The sequence below is a fragment of the Ciona robusta genome, chromosome 9 (assembly GCF_009617815.1).
Source record: "Ciona robusta chromosome 9, ASM961781v2".
In the NCBI taxonomy this organism is placed as follows: domain Eukaryota; kingdom Metazoa; phylum Chordata; class Ascidiacea; order Phlebobranchia; family Cionidae; genus Ciona; species Ciona robusta.
The window spans coordinates 1,510,781-1,529,149 of record NC_143243.1 but is presented as its reverse complement, the minus strand read 5'-3'; the positions used below and the strand labels follow the sequence as shown (position 1 = coordinate 1,529,149).

Here is an 18,369-nt window from a genome sequence, read left to right as displayed (position 1 = left end):
CACACCCTGTCACACGTGAAAACTTTTAATTTTTTCCAATAACAAAACATTAACATTTAGCACGACACACCCTGTTACACAAGAAAATTCTTAACCAGAAATCATACCACACCTTGTCGCAGACCGCTAAGAATTTCGAGTTAAGAATTTTGTCAGAATTAATGATGACTTGCAGATTTGAATATTTAATGTTTCTATGATCCCGGCTCGCCGGTAGGGTTAAAGTGGGAACCGCTAAAGCTAGTTTTCGCGGTTTTTAGAGGAAGTTATTAAAACGCATGGGATGTAGTAATTGCTAAAAGCTTAAGTTTGTAGAAAAACTTATAAAAGCGCTTTAAAATAAGATTAAAAAGAAAAGGAGTGTATATTTAAAAATAATAATTTAAAATATTTACAAAATATTCAATTTATTTTCTCCCCAGAAATTTACGGATTTACTTTCTGTTCGGAAATTTTCCTATTCCACTGTTTCCGCAGCATTGGGCGGCTGTGTGTATTTCGTCTTTTACAGAGATTTTATTTTTATATAATTTAGATTAAAAGAAATGTATTTTGTAACTTGCTTATGTATTGATAACAGTCGGGAAAGGTTTAAATTCGATAATATCTTTTGAATATTACCGTCAACCTTTTGGATTATAAATCTGACATATCTAACCGCAATTTCTTTAACTTTAGACTTAAATAAACAAATAAAAGCGAAAAAAACTTTTTTTTTGATTTAAGTAGGCTTGGCTATGTTTATTGCATTGTAATGGTGTCTAGCGGTTCAGCAATGGATCCTGAGCAAGTGGTAAGGCGAAACCCGCCTGGAACTAAAGCTGAGGTATTTGAATTGATTTTGTTTCATATTTTGTTATTGCAGAAAAACAGATTTCATTCATTGCCTGTTTGTGTTTGCACTTTAGGTCTATTATAGGCTAATGGCATTTCTTATGGTTTACAAACGTTTAGTTACACATCTGATGCACAGATGCAAGTTAGTTAAACAATGAACCAAAACTGTAAAAACTTCGCTACAATCTAAAATATCCCAAAGATAGTTTAACTTTATAATAATTACATTATTTTTTGCTATTTTCAGGATTTTTACAAATGGTCCCCTCAAAGTTTTGACGAGATGGACAGCACGTTAGCTGTCCAACAATATATTCAACAAACTATTCGACAAGATTTTACAGACACAGAAACAATATTAACGGCACCACCAGGTCAAGATGAAGGGGTGTGGAAATACGAACAACTTAGGTTGGTTTTGTTATTCTTACGTGTGTAGACCATGGTACAGACATTTCATAATGTATAACATAACCTATGTTACCCTATTTTTTAGCTTAAGTTAGTTTGGTGGTTATTTTTCTTTGCTATGCTCAAAATAGGAGCATTGCACATATGCATGTCAGAAGTAATGGTATTGTAGAAACATAATACACCATATTTTGCTACTTGATGAATGTTTAGTGTCATACATTGCTCAATATTATATGATGCACAGATTTATTAGGAAGGCTGTATCTTGTATGGTCTATGTATTACTGTTGCCTTTGACTTGTTTTATTCTTAACCATAACTCCAAACCTGTGAAAAATTTTGGTAAGCCTTTTTGACCTGTATTGTATTTAGGATTCACATTTATGTTTGATTTATGTCAACAGACAGTTTTGTTTGGAATTGAATGGCTTAGCGATCAAACTACAAGCTGAATGTACGCCCATGACTTGCTCTCAAATGACGGCAACCGAACAATGGATATTTCTATGTGCTGCACATAAAACACCAAAGGAATGCCCGGCTATTGATTATACAAGACATACATTGGACGGAGCAGCTTGTCTGTTAAACAGCAACAAGTATTTCCCAAGCAGGTGTGTGAAGGGAAAACCTGATAACTTACTAATAGACTTTTATATTTTAACTTACAACAAAGGTGTGGTTTTATTTGATTTTAGATTTGACAAATATTTATAATTGGTAGGCAACTGGTGCATTAGGCAATGCATAACAGTAATCTGATGACTGATACTAGTATTTAAGTGTCCCACAAAAATGTTGCAAAGCTACTTTGTATAGGATCTTAGGACGAGGCCACACCATCTTAAAGCTGTTTTTTTTTGTCAACATACTAAATAGATACTACTACTAGTCTTTCACGAGTTTATAGGATATTTTTAATTGATTACAGAGTTAGTATAAAAGATTCATCCGTTGCAAAACTTGGTTCAGTTTGTCGAAGAGTTTACCGAATATTTTCGCACGCTTATTACCATCATCGGCACATATTTGATGAGTCCGAGGTAAATAAAATGGCGAATCATATATTTTCCAAACAGTCTGTATGGGTGGGGGAAACCTTTTTATATTGTTATGGTGCAAGCAAATATGTGATGCTTTTTGGATGTTTGCTTCTCCTTGGATGAGTGTTCTCAGCTCTTGCACGGTGGAGCAACTTGACTGCTACATTTATTAAGACATGTGTTGTTTTTAACTTTTTATTATGTAGCCCATTCTATTTGAATGAAGTCCTTGTATAGCTGGTTTTGAGGCAAATTTGTTCCATTTTTCCAACACCCATGCTTTATGTTCGTCAAATAAACAATGTGAATGCAAGCTATTAGATGTAAACATCGTAAAAGGAATAATATTTTATGTTATAACTTATAAGCTGAATTGGTTATATTTCAGTAACCTTATCCAACGCCATTGCATGGATAAATAAGTTACATTCATCATTCAAATTTATCACTGTACTAATAACAATCAACAAATCCATATTTTTTTTAGAATGAGACTTACTTATGTCGACGTTTTACAACGTTCGTGATACGATACAATCTTATGTCCCGTGATAACCTCATCGTGCCAATCATGGACGACATGGCCCCGAACACCTCCAACAATAATTCCGTTGAGCAGTTTACGATCGTGAAAAATATGTCGGGGGATTCTGCTCCGAAGACCATCGCGTGCTTCCAGGATCTTCCGGAAGGTGTCATCCCTGATCCGGATGATAATGAAGATGAGTTCGGAGGTTCTCCTGTTGATCCCGAGGATGGAGGAACAGAGATTGAGGATGGTTTTTCTTACAGTGATGATGTAAATTTCGGGACTTTGAAGCCGATGAAAGGAACAAGTTTGAGTGAAATGATTCGGCAAAGTGAGGAAGAAGAGGAACAGAAGTCGGATGCAGTTGATGAATCACTTAACATCACTGTTGTTCCAAGTGAGAACAATGAGGAATCTGATCCTGATTCCACAGAAGAGGGTGCGGGAAAACATCCGGATGAAAATCAGGTCTAGTAGAAGATGAGGATCTTTATCTTGAAGATGAAATCGTGAAATGAAGTTTGGATCTTGTGTTAGTTTGTTTCTGTGATGTTTATTATCAATTATGTGGAGCACTAAAGGTTGGTAATTAATACTTAAACTACAAGTTTTGTTTAACATATTCCAAACATGGTTACTTTATTTGATCTGACACATCTTGAATATATTTCACGTTTATGGTAATTAACTTAGTTAAACAAATGCTTAGCATGGGTACTTACTCACTTAGAGAAAGATAAAATGGCTTGTTTGTAATATAGGGCCCAATTATGATGTCATTACTGTGGTTTATAAATAGAATTTTCATCGATATTAGATAATGTTTTTATTTGTTACTAAAATTCTCTGTTTAATCTAAATTTATATTTTTAGCATAAATTCATTCTGCAGTTTGTAACAGCGCTGTGCGGGTCTATTCGTTGCTTTAATGACGCAGAAACATTTGATTAGCTTCACTATAAATACTTAGCACACAAGCATTCGGTATATCTGGCAATGCTGCTTTTAAGTGTTTTGCATGAAACCTATTTGTGACATAACCACACGTGGAATACACTAGACATTTAAAAGGTTTTTCTTGAGTATGAATATAGAATGTAACTATTGCTAATGTTGTTTGTTTGGCTGTGAATTAAGAAATGTAAAGAGGCATATTAAATAAGACGTTTTTGCTAGGTTCTCATGTTGTGTAACTACTGAGTATAAGCTGTTAGGTGTATGAATGCACCATGTATATCTGGTGTATTAAAAGACGCTCATGTTATAACTTGACAGTGAGCATGAGGTTAGTTGTACCTCAACTGAACACAGTGACAAAAAATAGGAAAACTTGAAGATACTTTTATTTAATATATCTCAACTATTACACCAACAACTACAGCACAAATACCTGGGTAGCACAAAACGTTAAATATTCCAAATAGCAACGCAACTATGGAAGCACATACCGTCAATATATATAATATTTCTCACTACCTATAATGAACATGGAAATGCAATGTGTAGAACAGAACTTAACATCGGTATGGTGGCCGTTACTGGCCAACATTTATCGTCAATCCCATTTAAAACTGCATTTTACAAATTTATATCCTAAATTCTTGGGATAAGATTTGTTGTTCCACACTTGGCATTTAAACACAGGGATGTTACTATGGTTAAAGGAACTTATCCCTTTTGTTTATTTTTAAATAGGTTTTTTACCAATGTGTTTTCGTGAGAATAAGCTCTGATGCTCGGCGGTTAAGCTTTAAATATAAAACAACTAGTCAGCAATATTAAGTTACGAGATAATATTGTGTACATGTTCATTGTAATTCAGTAGCATGTGGTTATCTAGCCATACACGACCCTATGCACTTTAAATACCACTGTCCACAGCCGTTGTAGTGTTGCATATTGCACATGTTATAAACTTGAATATTATACAACGCTCATGCGTTGTTTTGGTAAAAGTGAATCTTCTTCATTTGTGTCTTCTACATCTTTTTCACGCTGGTTTACTTTGTTTACATTCTCCATCATCCCAGACTTGGTAATCCTGGAAATTGGAAAAACAAAAGTAGAATAAATAAACGATAAAACGAATGTTACTTCACGCATGGCGGGGCCATGGCAAGACTCTTTTTTTCCCCCTTGATGGCTGGTTAGGAAAATACAGCAACAGATATATTTCAACTTGCCATGGCAAAGAATCTGCGGCTTGCCAATGCCATTGTATTCTGCCACATGCAAACAGTAGACTAGAAACATGCCCTTTAAAGTTACTATGGCATTTAGTCAATAAATTAGAAATTTCGAAAATATAAATATTACATGGGGACCCATAACATTTTTTTTTGGCATGTCAGTGCCTCAGAACTGTGCCACATGCAAACAGTATAAGTTTGTCCATTTGCCCCCCAATATCAGCTCCTGTGGTGTTTATGATCGATGAAAATAGGTTAAAACTCACGCATGACTTTCTTCATCATCTTCCTGAGGAACTTGAAGATACGGGTTGTTACATCCAGGTCGGAACTTGTAACCGGTGATCACGAAGAATAGAAACGCTCCAAGTTCTTGGAAGAGCTGTAGGTGTGTGTGTTTGCTTGTGTTATCATAAGATTTTTAAGAGAATTTTATTAATAAAATTAAAATACTTTCTAATAGACTAATATTACTTAAATCTAACAGTTACCTATAACATTTTCTTTTCATTGTTTTCCGATCCATTTTAAGGCCAGTAAGGCCTTGTATTTATTGATTCTTACAATTATTGATCAGTTTCAGACTCTTTGTTTATTTACAGGTTTTTACATTTTGCAGTGGGGGGGGGGCAATTTTGTTTGTATTAAAAATAGGTGATTTGAGTTACAATGAACATTTATAGACTTACGTTGAATATCCACTGGTAATGGAATGGAAGCGTTCCATTCATAATGTAGATTACTATGCGTGTAACGTACAGGTAGAATATAATCTGGAAAATAAAATAGGTTCATAAGAAACTTAAATGTGTAGATTTCTTTTACATGGTGCTTATATACACCTTATGCTTACTATTAATTTATATAATATATGTTGTCTTATACACCAGACACACAAAATATAACCTCCTGCTCACTATGGGGGGGTTGTTGTTGTACGTTGTATTATCATTGTTTTTGTAAATTGTATTATAGATGTCTAAGTTATAATTCAACCAACAGTAGTATATTAGTATTACTTACAAGAACATAGAAGTTTTGGAATAGTTTTAACTTGGCAAGATTCATTGCAGCTTTTCCATCAGTTTCAGAAGCACTTTGTAAATGACGTATTGACCTGAATGTACAAATATTATGTTTTTGACATTTGTGAATGCTGAGTGAGTGGTATGGACAGTATGATAGTTACATGTAATTTTAGATTTGCGTATGAAATTATAATATTGTTATGTTATTGTGGCTGTATTATAGTAGGAGGGGTGTTTTGAAATTAAAACCTAAAATTGGGGGATACTGTTACAATCTACCGCCACACAAATGTATTAATATGTTTTAGTATTTTTAATATAATTAATGTTAAGAAGCAAAGTTGGGTGATATCTAATCCATATCACATATAAGTATGTAGTAAGGTGGGAGAAGATGGGAGACCTTTAGCTTTAGTACCTGATCGTGTTAAAAAATTACCAATAATCAATGGGAGTTATGAGGTTAGGGTTTTATAATTCTATGAATGTTCATTGTTTACCACCATGGGTCGAGAAAATGGAATGAAAAGGTGTCCCATCTTGCTATATATTGCACTTCTGTACTACAGACTATAAGTTAAACTGTTAAGTTCTGTATTATCAGTAATTAGGATAATCTTACCATATAATCGGTATAATAACAAGCGCCACACAAAGTATATCCACAGCTACCATAACACTGGCCCAGGATTGGTATAATGAATTTCCTTTCTCTGTATCCATTATAATGTAAGCTACGTTAGTGATCACCTGTGTGGGAATAATGTTATAGGTAAATATGATGTTATATAATTTACTACTGTTGTTGCCAGGCATGGTGTATGTCTGATGGGGTTTCTGGCAATTTATTTCCAGAATTTCCAATTTACTCTGGAAATAGATTCAAGAAATAAATTGCCAGAGGAATTATATTATACCTATTCTGTATTACGATATATGGCTGTCGGGTTTACCTTTATTTTGTGTGGTATCATAAAGTATTAAGTTGACCCCCTTATATTTCTGCAACCCAATTGTATACTTTTAGCCTTGAACTTATAGGTGGCCTGGGTACCTACATCTACATAATTAAACAATGAAAACACCCCACACTAACCTGCAATGGGATGACAACCATAATTATTTTCTTTTCTCGGTCGTTCAAAATGTATTTAATAAATGCCCACCCCGTAGCAATAAGTAGCAAGCACATGAACAGAAGGATTCCTTTTAACCTGAATATGAAGATTATGACATTAGAATGTTAACTATGATGTCATAAACAAACTTACAAATGAATGATGTAGAAAATAATGGCCCATGCTTCAAGTTTCCCATCTTTTCCGATAAAGTAATAATCAACCTGCCATAAAAATAACATTTTAACAACTATTTATATATACAATGTTTATGCTGGGATTTTTATATATTTATGTATTCGGTCAATATATTATTTATTACTTTAGCTCAAAGGTCATATATTATATTATATATTTGGTATTAAATTTGGCTTGATTTATGTGGTAAAAGATAAGGGGGTAGCAATAACATTGAATTGGCGTATATATAAATTTATAATAGCATCATGTAGAGCAGGATAAATAGAATATATTGTATGTACTGTGGGCTATATATTGTGTATGTTGCATGTACAACTGCTTACAGGAGTTTATCTGTAAATGCTGTGTATTGATTACCTAATCAGAAATATGACATCACAATACTGTATTGTTACAATGCAGGAAGCTGTATTGATTTAACAATGCTTATATTCTACTCACGGCATGAAATGTGATTGAGAGACCCTTCGTGAATATGAGTGCAGCCATGAGATAGTGAATCGTGAAAACTGGGTTCTTAGTTGAACATAAGACATATAACCAAACCAAACCAGTGAGAAAAAACATGGTTGCCATAACGCCATATATGGTGGGGAGAGCTATTTCACCAGCAGATAGATAAGTCCCTTTGTTTCTTGCTGTTATGTTAACCTGGTGATGTTTTACATTAAGTATTTTTGCCATGAATGAGCATAGAAAATTTAAATCATATTATTTGCATAAATTTTTTTTTCTTACGGTGATAGTGGATATTATCATATATTCTTATGCCAATCTCCACCTAACAACATAGAATAACCAAGCTTTGAAGCCGTACAAGGAAGTGAATTAAAGCTGTCTTTTAGTTTAAGGAAGCTTTGCAGCAGGAATAGCTTCCTTGCTTCACCAACAAACTTACATGCATAGTAACCGGCAACGTGGATTTTGTATCATCTTGGATCAAACAGTTGCGGAAATAAACTTCATACAATCCTTCCTGTACTTGATTGTCAACATGGAAGAAGAAACTCGTTCGTATTTCAACCAATTTATTTGTTGCACCGATGTGTGAGGTGGGGGCAGGGAGGGACTTAACGAATTTGAATCCAGTTTGTAACGTTGGGGCATGCACTACTAATGTGCTACCTATAAAACATTTTATATCGGTATGTCTGTATCAGTTAATAACCCTACTGGTACAATAACATATAATTCTATGTCTATACTCTACAATAAAACACTCCAAAATATTACAGACTATAGCAGACATTAGAAAACGTTAAACCTAATTTAATTTTGTATCAATTTAATTAGTATAATTAAAACTGTCACCAGATCAGTTCTAATGGTTGAAAAACAATTATTTGCTGTTATGAATCACCTCTTTGTGTTCTGCTTGTTGTATCTGCGGTTGTAGTTGTTTCATCACCAGTATTTCTCCAACTATCAGCACATTCATAGAATGTTAAGTTGTTCAAATCACGATCATAAACCTGAAATTAAACAATGTTGGTAATTGTAAATCCGCTTTAGATTAGAATTCATGCATTAAATATATCAAGAACATCATGGCATAGTAAGATGCATTAGCATCACATACGAGAAGTTATATTTTTTATTAAAAACGTGTTTGGATTGTCAAAGCATATTGACCCCGGTTTTAAAGTTGCATTAATAATTTGAGTCAAGTCAAGTTACTTGGCATCTATATCTATCACATTAAAAACAAAACTAAGAAAAACTAACAAGTTACCTTCAATGTTTCTTCTTTATCATAGACAAGTAAAGCTCGTGGAACATTATCGTATTCTTCTTGAATTACGTTTTGATTAAGAATACATTTGTTAGATCGCACTAATTGATTGTGTTCCTTTATAAAAACATACACGTTACAACTTGAACGAAATATCGGATGTTAAAATAACTTACAACATATGTTGATGCATTGCCACTGCTTGATAAATCCACAGTAAAACCAACCTAAATAAATTTTCATAAAGTAAAGTGGAAGTGAACCAAATTATAATTAGAATATGTTTTTGTGGGTGAGGTTCTTGTCAAAGATTTAAAATTCCGGCCATATTTGACCCATTACTTTTACATCAAGACCGCTTATGTACATAAGTGTTTCATACTTTTTCATGCAGTTTTTCAATATCAGAAAGCTGGAATTTCATGCTGACACCAATATCAAGGAAGCCTCCTTCTAAATACCCGAACGAATTAAGAAGGATTGAAGTTCTTTCATCTTTCTGCGAAATAATAAAGCAAGTTATAAAACAAACTTCCTTGTGGAAAATGTGCCATCCGATGCCCACAGTCGAGTGGTACTGCAAAGTGTGGAAACTGAGCACAAATTTGGGTTGTTTGGTATTTATATTATTGTGGGTGTGAATTTGAATCATTTATTTATAGTTGCCACTCCCAAGCTCCTAACAAGTTAACAACAGTGTATAAGCAAGTTACGCTGGTTTATGCCTACTTATAAATAGTTTAACATTACTAAACATACACCCTCTTACCTGTAATGCCAAAGTATGTATTCTGCCTTCCACTACAAAACGTTGCAGTAATATCAACAATGATAAAACACAGACCTGCATTTTGTTTTTAACTCAATAATCAAAGCTGCGAACATACAGAAAAGTGGTTCAAAATGTTACATACAGAAAAGTGGTTCAAAATGTTACTTATGATTAGGGCTGACTAAAATAAAAACAATTAATTAATCGTTTGTGCAACACTGTTTTACGTTACATTCATTGTTGTACCTGAAATCTTAAGATATATACAGATAGTTTACACAACAGAAATTCACCTCTTCAATACCATATATTTCTTGAAAAAGTTTTTTTTACAAAGGTAAAGATAGAATTGTACGAAATTACAAGGTAAGCAGTAAAGTGTATAATAAGTACGCGGCTTGCAGGCTCGGTGGCCAGCATGTTCGATGCTAATACTTATAAAGCTAATTCTAATGCTCTATGTTGTTTTATTAACTATAAATAACATAATCTAGCAATATTTGTAAAAATGCTCGCTCAAAGTATCTGTTTTCGTTGAATATATGATAATATATCCTGTTTACGAGTTACATTGAAGATGATACTATTTTATGACGTCATGAGGTATCTCGTCACTTGAGAGTTGTAATATTTCGTATCACCATAAAATATGTCAGTTGACACTATTTAAATAAAAATTAATTCTTCGTCAAATATAAACTAAAATTTTTAATTTATTTGACCGTAAATTTTAATAAACACTTTTTACTGACTGTCTTGCCCAATAACACACGCTCACAAAGGTAGCAGCAGCGAGCACCGAATCTAGTATCCTTCGATATATGCGCTTAAACTACTGAGCTACACCGCCATTACGATACCGTACACTTATTCAATACACGACATTTTGCACAGCAGGCCCTTTATATTTTTTTCACGAAAAGAATATGGAATATTTCACGAAAAGAATATGTAACGCGCAACTATGTAGAAATAGGTCGTTCAATTCTCTTCATATTACCCCAAAAAAGAGCACTTCATAATTAAAGATATATTAAGTGAACAAACACATAGATTATAAATATACAGAGTGTTGCTAGTCATATGGATAACGAGGGTATTTTCCAAGAAATGAAACAAATCAAAAGTTTACAATGTTTACCAACGCTGTCAGATTAACATAAGGATATGGGCGTGTTACCTGGCAGTCACTTGAAGGAACGTAACGACGACGATGGGCGGATTACTAAAGGCAACGATCTTTGTCTGCATTACATTGGTTTCTTTTCATTCTTGTGAGTATTATTATTTTGTATATTTTGAGCTTAATGTGTGGAATATATATAGTGGTTTGAGCCATTTTATTTATAAAAAAAGTTTACAGTAAAATTATCCTCGTTTTGTGGGGCAACGACAGACGTTAACATAGATAAAACTGAGGCCGTTAATTTGCACAACCCATAATAAGCTGATAAGGGGGCTGGGTTGAAGCAATTTCAGTTAAATGTTTTGCCAATGGTCACGTACGCCCACAATGGTTCGGAGGCGAGCGTTCTATCCAGTGCAGGAATACTAACAAATAGAAAGTTACATTTTTAGTTTGAAATATAAATGTTTTAATTTGAGTTATAGCCCCTTCTCTTGCGTCCTAATTAACAACTAAAATGAAGAAGATTTTGTTCAAAGCAGGTTTGAATATTAACGCTAACAGTTCCTAATTCGCAGCAATCGCATTGAAATGTCTTACTTGCACTTGGTATTCACCATCAACAAATAAGGAATGCTACGATGCAACGCCCTCCCTTAGTTCGGCATGTCCATACCCGGCAGATTTCCCAGTTTATTGTCAAACGTCCATGATTTTACATGACGGTAATGTATTTTACTCTCATTTCTACGAAGACGTTATTTGAATGAATGAGATTGTGATTTATTTTTCCTCGCGTGTCGGGCAACGGTAACGTCGTTTTAACACGTTTTGTGTCATACACCTCGTGCTGCCCGTTTACGACTCACCACATAATTATATAACGTATTTTCCAAAGTCACATACGTCCACAATGGCAACAGCAATTAAATGAGACTCTATAGTCAGAGAGTGTAGAGACGAGCACTCTGTTTTCATGTACCCTGGCGCCGAAGAGAAGATTTGTGTTTTCGCCTGTTTGTTATTGTTTTAAAGGTTCACTTCTTATATTTTACACAGGACTGCTTACAAGTATTACTCGTGGTTGCCAACTTGCGACCGGAGACCAAGATTTATCATCTGACGTCATGCCTGCTGATGACGAATGTGTGACGTCATACACAGGTACATCTGACGTCACCACAGCTACGTGTTATTTTTCAAGTGGAACTAATAACTCCAACACACAAGTCAGCGGTAAGTGAACCAGTTGAAACGAACCAATCACGATTAATATTGTCTTTAAACATTAAATATCTATTTTATATACCTCTACGGCAATGAAATTATTCCGTTAGCTGTATAGCTCACGGCATTCCACGTGTTGCGCTTCGAGCTCAATCAATTCCACGCAGGCCGCATCTTAATTATTAAGTGTTAGTATTCACCTTTCGTTGTAAACGCATTCAGTGTTACAGTAAGCTGCAGTTAACAAGGTTTATAAAGTAGGTATATAGGCCATTTTATCCAGTTTGTATGCTTAGTTATGGTTTCAAGGGCAATAGGCCAACTGTTGTGGCCTAAAACCCAAGGTACGTGTCTCGATGCTTGTCTTTCCCGACATAAAATATAGGGTATAGTAGGGTGGGGGAAGATGGGACACCTTTATCACAAAATATTTAAATATCCTGATCACGTTTGAAGCAATTAAGAACGGTCTATGGGAGCCGTGACCATACGGTTTAATAATTCTTTGAATGTTTTTTGTTTACTATCAAATGAGACGAGAAAATGGAATGAAAAGGTGCCCCATCTTCCCCCACCCTACTATATATATTTTTTTTAAATATGTCCATTTGATTAGGAACACATTTATATCTACAGCAAATCTAAAGTTATGTGACATTGACTGTGGCCCAAATGGTCAATGCGATTACATCAGTGGTGAATGCGCTTGCAACACTGCATTTACTGGATCCAACTGCACAACAGGTTAGTAAAGATAACTTAATGTGTTTAAATCCACAATCTATAACGTGTAACATGCCAATATTGACATCAACCCGATTTGTCTGTGGATCCCAGTGTATTAAAAAAATTCCTTCTATACTAGAGCATTTCATGATTAGTAGTCGCTTAATTGTTTTGGTAGCAAACAATAAAAAAAACATTAAACAATTATAAAACCGTATCCCTACGACTACCGTAAACCGTTGTTAATCGTTTAAAGCACAGAAAGTATGATTAGATATCGATTGTAATATTATGCGCTAAAGGTGTTCCATCTTTCCCCACCCTACTATGCACATAATTCTATACCACATACGATTAATTCTTACGTGGTACATAACAACTTTATACATGATCAATGTACAAAACATCTTACCCACCAGGTGTGGCACCCGATCCTGAATCGTTTATGACGTGTATTCAATGTGACGGTGACGTCACTGGTGCGTCATGCGAAACCAAGACAACCGGGACAACCTGTCCGAACCCTTCTCACAAGTTTTGCTCAACCACAGAAACTACAACATACGACCCAAGTAAGGATGAATGAATGTAACTTTCTTATCGTTGCGTGTCGGGACAACGACAGTCGTTATAACACTGATGGGGCTCTGTTTCACACACCTCATCCGCGCTTACGAGTTATCACTTATGTAACTTTGGGATTGCCCTGTTTTTTTTTGTTTTTTTTTTGTTTTTTTTTAATGTATAGTTGACAATTTAGACAACTCATATAAAAGAATAACGAGTAACAGCAATTGTAGTTATAGGTAGGCTATCTTGCTTAGGGACAAAAACGGCCACGATGATACCAGTATATAATCGAATCTTAATCGTTGTCTCTTGTGAGTAAAATTTGTACCATAAGTAAAAATAAGGGACTTTTATCGAGTATATTATAACCGATAAAGACTGTTTACCTGTTCTGGACGTTACACAAATTCCATTGTAACCTGTAACACGGAGCGTATTATTTCTATCTTACTTCCCTTTTTTACGATTACGCCGGAATTTGATTAACGGCTGCTGTTACGTCATAGTATAGTCTCTTAGCATTTTTGTTTCCAAGCAACGGCCGCGTTAAGACGTTTTTCTTTTATGTTGGAATGGCAAACGACGTTTTATGGCTTTATTGGTTTTCCTTTAATACACACCGCAAGTAAACAGAAGAGAGTAAACGTAATGGGAAATTCTCGACGTGCGTCATGTTAAAGGAATCTTTCCTTGTCAACCTATATAGGCTATATTATTAACCTTCGTAGATAAAAGGCCTTTGGGTCATGCTGGCCGAAATTCCAGCGGACGCTATTGCTATAGCATGTGATCCCCCCACCCGGATAGAATAGTTTGTACACATACAATGTTGAATCAAATGGTAAACACAACTGGCCTAAATCTCTGGTCCCATTCCATAGCTTTTTACGTTGCAGGACATCGCCCACGTAGAATTAAAAATTCAGCCGCGTATCCCTGATATTCCTATATAATTCATTATATAGTTTGATTATATTTATTTTACCTATATAGCACCTGCTTTAACTGTTATTACATCCGGTGTCGATCGTAAAATGTTATTAGTCGGTCGATTCAATTCATTCTTCCATGCTACTGATAAAGACAGAGTTTTGTAACAAATTCAATTATAATAAGTTCAAGGGTTTACCAACTTGAACTAATATGTTATGTTTGGTTAGCATGGCATTTTAATCAGTGAAAGTAATAAATGACCGGCGATCAAATATACGCAATCTTGAAAAGTTTGAGAAACGTTACAGCTGTCACTTTATTAAATTTTATATTGTGCTGCGATATTGTGGGTATTCTGTTATGCTTGATAACAGAAGTTTTTCAGACGAAAGAACTTTAAATGTTAAACTATTCCATCTCTCTTGGTGTAATAGGCCAGGTTTGACCAAAATCCAAAGTTCTCAGCATGCCTCCCTTATACCCATATAGTGATCGTAATATACACTATATACGACTAACGTAACTGTATAGCTGCACAGAAACGTTTTTATTTAACCGATAACTTTATTGTGTGTTTATTCTGTGTAAGTATGAGGTCCTATACGTCAAGCACTCTATAAGATACGAAGAATATAGACATAAGTTAACCTGTTACCCAAACTATCTTGATGTTTTTAAAAACTGTTTATCGGTACAAATAAATGTAATTAAATTTTCACACCATTTTTCGTCTTTTCAGATGGCAATGAAGTTAGACGTGTTATTGTGAAGGGATGTGCAACTACCTACATTGCTACGAACCAGTGCGCCTTCTCATCCCGCTCCGATAATCTAAATGTAAACGACATCGAATATACATGCATTTCAACTTGTGATACGAACAACTGCAATACTTGGACACGTAAGTTGTTTTACAAGGTTACTGTTCATGTTTGTATATTGATTTTACAACACCCCACATATGCCCCTGGTTAGCGTTTTTTTACAGCGTTTTTTTAACGTCCCAAATCACCGAAGATAGTTTTAGTTTTAAACCGGAACGTTTAAAAAATTAAGACATTTATGCTAAATTCCTTCTCTTTGCTGTTTTAATTTCTTATTGTACTTAAAGAAATAAATAAAATTGATTTGTAGTTTCATTATTTTTGCCATTAAAACTATAACCTTACGTACAGTCAAACCACTTTTAACATATTTGTACTTTAGCTACTGGGCTCACGACTGTAAAGCAACCCCTACAATGTGTTATATGCAACTCTGTTGATAACGCTAACTGCAAAACGGAAACGACTCGTTCGTATTGTCCATCATCAGCTACTTATTGTGACGCAACAGTTGTTTATTATTTATCGGAGAATAATGACGTCAGATATCAAGGTATGTGGTAACATCTTAGGAAAAGTACCGCAGTTTGTTTAATCTATTTTTTGACATATTTTGCTTTTTACTGACATAGGCTATCATGTAAAGGCTAATATTTTAGCCACCCCAAACAATTATATTTGTTTCTGTTTTGGTAATTTATTTCTTACTTTTAAAAGATAGTATAAGGTGGGAAAGACGGGACACATTTAGCACATATAATATTAAAATATACTGATCGTGTTTTAAACAACTAACAACAGTCTATAGAAGTGGTGAGAATACAGTTTTATAATTCTTTGAATGCTCTTTGTTTTCTACCAAATGGAACGAGAAAATAGCATGAAAATAAATCCCATCCTACCCCACCTTATCATATATTATTTAGAATCAAACTTAAAAAATGAATAAAATTGTATAAACTTGTTTGTTACAGTTGATCCCTATGTTTCCATTATTTCTGTCACGCGTGGCTGCGCAACCCAACCCGTCACAGCTCAGTGCACAACAACAGCTGTAAATGACCAACCAAATTTGAAAAAAGTCACGTGTCAGCAAACGTGCCTATCCGACGGCTGTAACGTCGGATGGCGTAAGTATTTTTAAATTTATGTATTTGCTAAACGTTATTGTCGCTTGCTAATTATTAAATAAACAAATATTACTTATTTGTTCTTTCGTGGTGGCGAAACGACTTTTATAACATGTGTGGTCTCTTTCACACACCTAATTCCCGCTTACGAGTTACTGTTGCTTACACAACAGTGAGTTTGATTCTTGCTCTTTATATGGACATTAAACAGTTTATATAAAGCAATTTCTCTTTGCGTGTTTTTATTTATAAACATATAATATGATTATTGTTTATATTTAAGCTGCAAGACCTCTTTGTTCGCAATGCAATTCAACCCTCTCCACCCGATGCTTTCAAAGCCCAGCACCGCCATCTAGCTGTCAGCAACCCTACCATGAGTTTTGTACGATCCAAGACAGGAATCGGAATAAATATTCAGACACAAGTTGGTTCGGTTATAGTATAAAGTTCCAATTAAACACAGTATTTTCATACACCTCATGCTTATCGTCGAGTTATATTGTTATAGCATACTGGGTGTATTATCAATTTATCATACACCAGACATACATGTTGTTGTAATTAACACCTGATGCTTACTATGTTGACTTGTAACATGGGTGTCTTCTTATGCACCAGACACACACGGTGTATCCATACACCTCATGTTCACTGCCATAATGATTGTCTTACTTACTTATTAAGTTCAATTCGCACAGGCAACACCTTCGGTTACCGACGTACTATAGTAAGAGGTTGTAGTTATAACAACATTGGAAACGACTGTGTTGATGTCAATTATGGAGATGTCACTTTGATCAATTGTAACAAAACTTGCACCACTAACAGCTGCAACCTTGGATCAGGTAGTGTTTTATTATAGTGCTCTTATTTGAATTAGATTTGTATCAACTGTGCCTGCAAACGCGGCCTGGTAAACATACATTTTAAAAGGCTACTGGTCGATTGTTGGTGTATTGTTGGTAAAACATGATATTCATCTTAGACCACAGATTTTTATCCGTTACCTATTCATTTGTTTTTACAGTCAAGGATTCGGCGACTTCATTACACCATGTTTCATTTACAAGTCTTGTTGCTTTGATATCAGCAATGATGCTTGTATCCTAGTAGTTTTAAGATCTTCGTGTTGCTACTTATTTTATATGTAGAAAGGGTTATAGTTTTAATTCTAATTATTCGTAGTTGGTTGCTTTTATTGGATGAAATTAGAGCTGTACTTTAACCAGACCCCACCAAAAAGGCTCGCGGTAAACGCAAACCACTGAAACAGCAATGGAATAAATTGTATTCCTTTGGTATGCAGTATAACATAAACCTCCATCGCATATTACTATAAGAGTACGTTATTCCATTGTAACCTCACATGACTCTTGAATATGTTAAAGAAAGACGAATTTGAATTACCAAAAATATGCAAAATGTCTGCCACACGGCAGTTACTAAAACATTACATTCTTTTAATTATTTACACCAGCAACCACAGTCATAACCGTGTTTAATTTTAATCATCAAATAAAATACCTTTTTATTAAGTCGTGTTTAATCTAAGAGAACCAGTCAGTTTTTGAAAGTCAATTTCACTACAGTCGGTATAATACGGATTCTAGTTAAGTCCACTTATATCCAAACGGTTTCCAACTTACTTCTATATTTACAGAATAGAACCTAAATACCATGGTAGCTAGATTACTATACAGTAATGCACCAAAATTTTCTTATGACCAAATTTGTAATGAAATGTTTTATTTTGAAACCGTACATGGGCGCTAGCGAGCGCCAAAGATGGTATTATTGGGCACGTGTTACTTTGTTTTTAAACGTGACAACATGTGTGTTTATGGTGTGAACAGGTTTTTGCACCTTTCTGTTTGAAAAAGGAGTGATTTTTTTTTAAATTTTGCTAATATATTCGCTAGTTTTCAATGTATAAAACTAGAACACAGAGTAGTGTGTAAAAGATTTAA

At 34.6% G+C, this 18,369-nt stretch overlaps 3 protein-coding genes across 4 annotated transcripts; 2 read left to right on the top strand and 1 right to left on the bottom strand.

Moving 5' to 3' along the window:
* The first annotated feature begins 657 nt into the window (after positions 1-657).
* On the top strand, positions 658-3,897 carry LOC149730651 (MOB-like protein phocein). Its single transcript, XM_089884724.1, has 5 exons — positions 658-826; positions 1,085-1,248; positions 1,656-1,865; positions 2,183-2,294; positions 2,782-3,897. The coding sequence occupies exons 1-5, from the start codon at positions 755-757 to the stop codon at positions 3,295-3,297; spliced, it is 1,074 nt and encodes a 357-aa protein (XP_089740850.1). The 5' UTR covers positions 658-754; the 3' UTR covers positions 3,298-3,897.
* A 247-nt stretch (positions 3,898-4,144) lies between these two features.
* LOC149730650 (protein GPR107-like) lies at positions 4,145-10,018 on the bottom strand. Its single transcript, XM_089884718.1, has 14 exons — positions 9,861-10,018; positions 9,474-9,590; positions 9,268-9,318; positions 9,092-9,208; positions 8,720-8,831; positions 8,258-8,484; positions 7,801-8,010; positions 7,312-7,382; positions 7,137-7,254; positions 6,663-6,790; positions 6,036-6,129; positions 5,702-5,785; positions 5,279-5,394; positions 4,145-4,864 (listed from the first exon to the last, which is right to left on the bottom strand). Exons 1-14 carry the CDS (start codon positions 9,939-9,941, stop codon positions 4,747-4,749), a joined length of 1,644 nt encoding a protein of 547 aa, XP_089740844.1. The 5' UTR covers positions 9,942-10,018; the 3' UTR covers positions 4,145-4,746.
* Positions 10,019-10,987: 969 nt separating this feature from the next.
* On the top strand, positions 10,988-17,937 carry LOC149730649 (uncharacterized). Of its 2 annotated transcripts, XM_089884721.1 has the most exons (11): positions 10,988-11,137; positions 11,568-11,714; positions 12,049-12,225; positions 12,853-12,960; positions 13,362-13,514; positions 15,185-15,346; positions 15,652-15,822; positions 16,244-16,399; positions 16,683-16,826; positions 17,101-17,247; positions 17,430-17,937. In XM_089884721.1, the coding sequence occupies exons 1-11, from the start codon at positions 11,077-11,079 to the stop codon at positions 17,510-17,512; spliced, it is 1,509 nt and encodes a 502-aa protein (XP_089740847.1). In that variant the 5' UTR covers positions 10,988-11,076; the 3' UTR covers positions 17,513-17,937. The 2 variants fall into 2 exon arrangements, with proteins under 2 accessions (XP_089740847.1, XP_089740848.1); XM_089884722.1 differs by lacking the exons at positions 10,988-11,137; positions 11,568-11,714; positions 12,049-12,225 and adding an exon at positions 12,409-12,560.
* The last annotated feature ends 432 nt before the right edge of the window (positions 17,938-18,369 follow it).

What these genes read in the sequence shown, in the direction of transcription:
- LOC149730651 (XM_089884724.1), top strand. Translation starts at nt 755, where the DNA reads ATGGTGTCTAGCGGTTCAGCAATGGATCCTGAGCAAGTGGTAAGGCGA. An exon ending in CGCCTGGAACTAAAGCTGAG is followed by an intron (nt 827 to 1,084) that starts GTATTTGAATTG and finishes TGCTATTTTCAG; the next exon opens with GATTTTTACAAATGGTCCCC. An exon ending in AACAAGTATTTCCCAAGCAG is followed by an intron (nt 1,866 to 2,182) that starts GTGTGTGAAGGG and finishes AATTGATTACAG; the next exon opens with AGTTAGTATAAAAGATTCAT.
- LOC149730650 (XM_089884718.1), bottom strand. Translation starts at nt 9,941, where the DNA reads ATGCAGGTCTGTGTTTTATCATTGTTGATATTACTGCAACGTTTTGTA. An exon ending in GCAATGCATCAACATATGTT is followed by an intron (nt 9,209 to 9,267) that starts GTAAGTTATTTT and finishes GTTTTTATAAAG; the next exon opens with GAACACAATCAATTAGTGCG. An exon ending in GATGATGAAGAAAGTCATGC is followed by an intron (nt 4,865 to 5,278) that starts GTGAGTTTTAAC and finishes TCCAATTTCCAG; the next exon opens with GATTACCAAGTCTGGGATGA.
- LOC149730649 (XM_089884721.1), top strand. Translation starts at nt 11,077, where the DNA reads ATGGGCGGATTACTAAAGGCAACGATCTTTGTCTGCATTACATTGGTT. An exon ending in TGGATCCAACTGCACAACAG is followed by an intron (nt 12,961 to 13,361) that starts GTTAGTAAAGAT and finishes CTTACCCACCAG; the next exon opens with GTGTGGCACCCGATCCTGAA. An exon ending in AACTACAACATACGACCCAA is followed by an intron (nt 13,515 to 15,184) that starts GTAAGGATGAAT and finishes TCGTCTTTTCAG; the next exon opens with ATGGCAATGAAGTTAGACGT.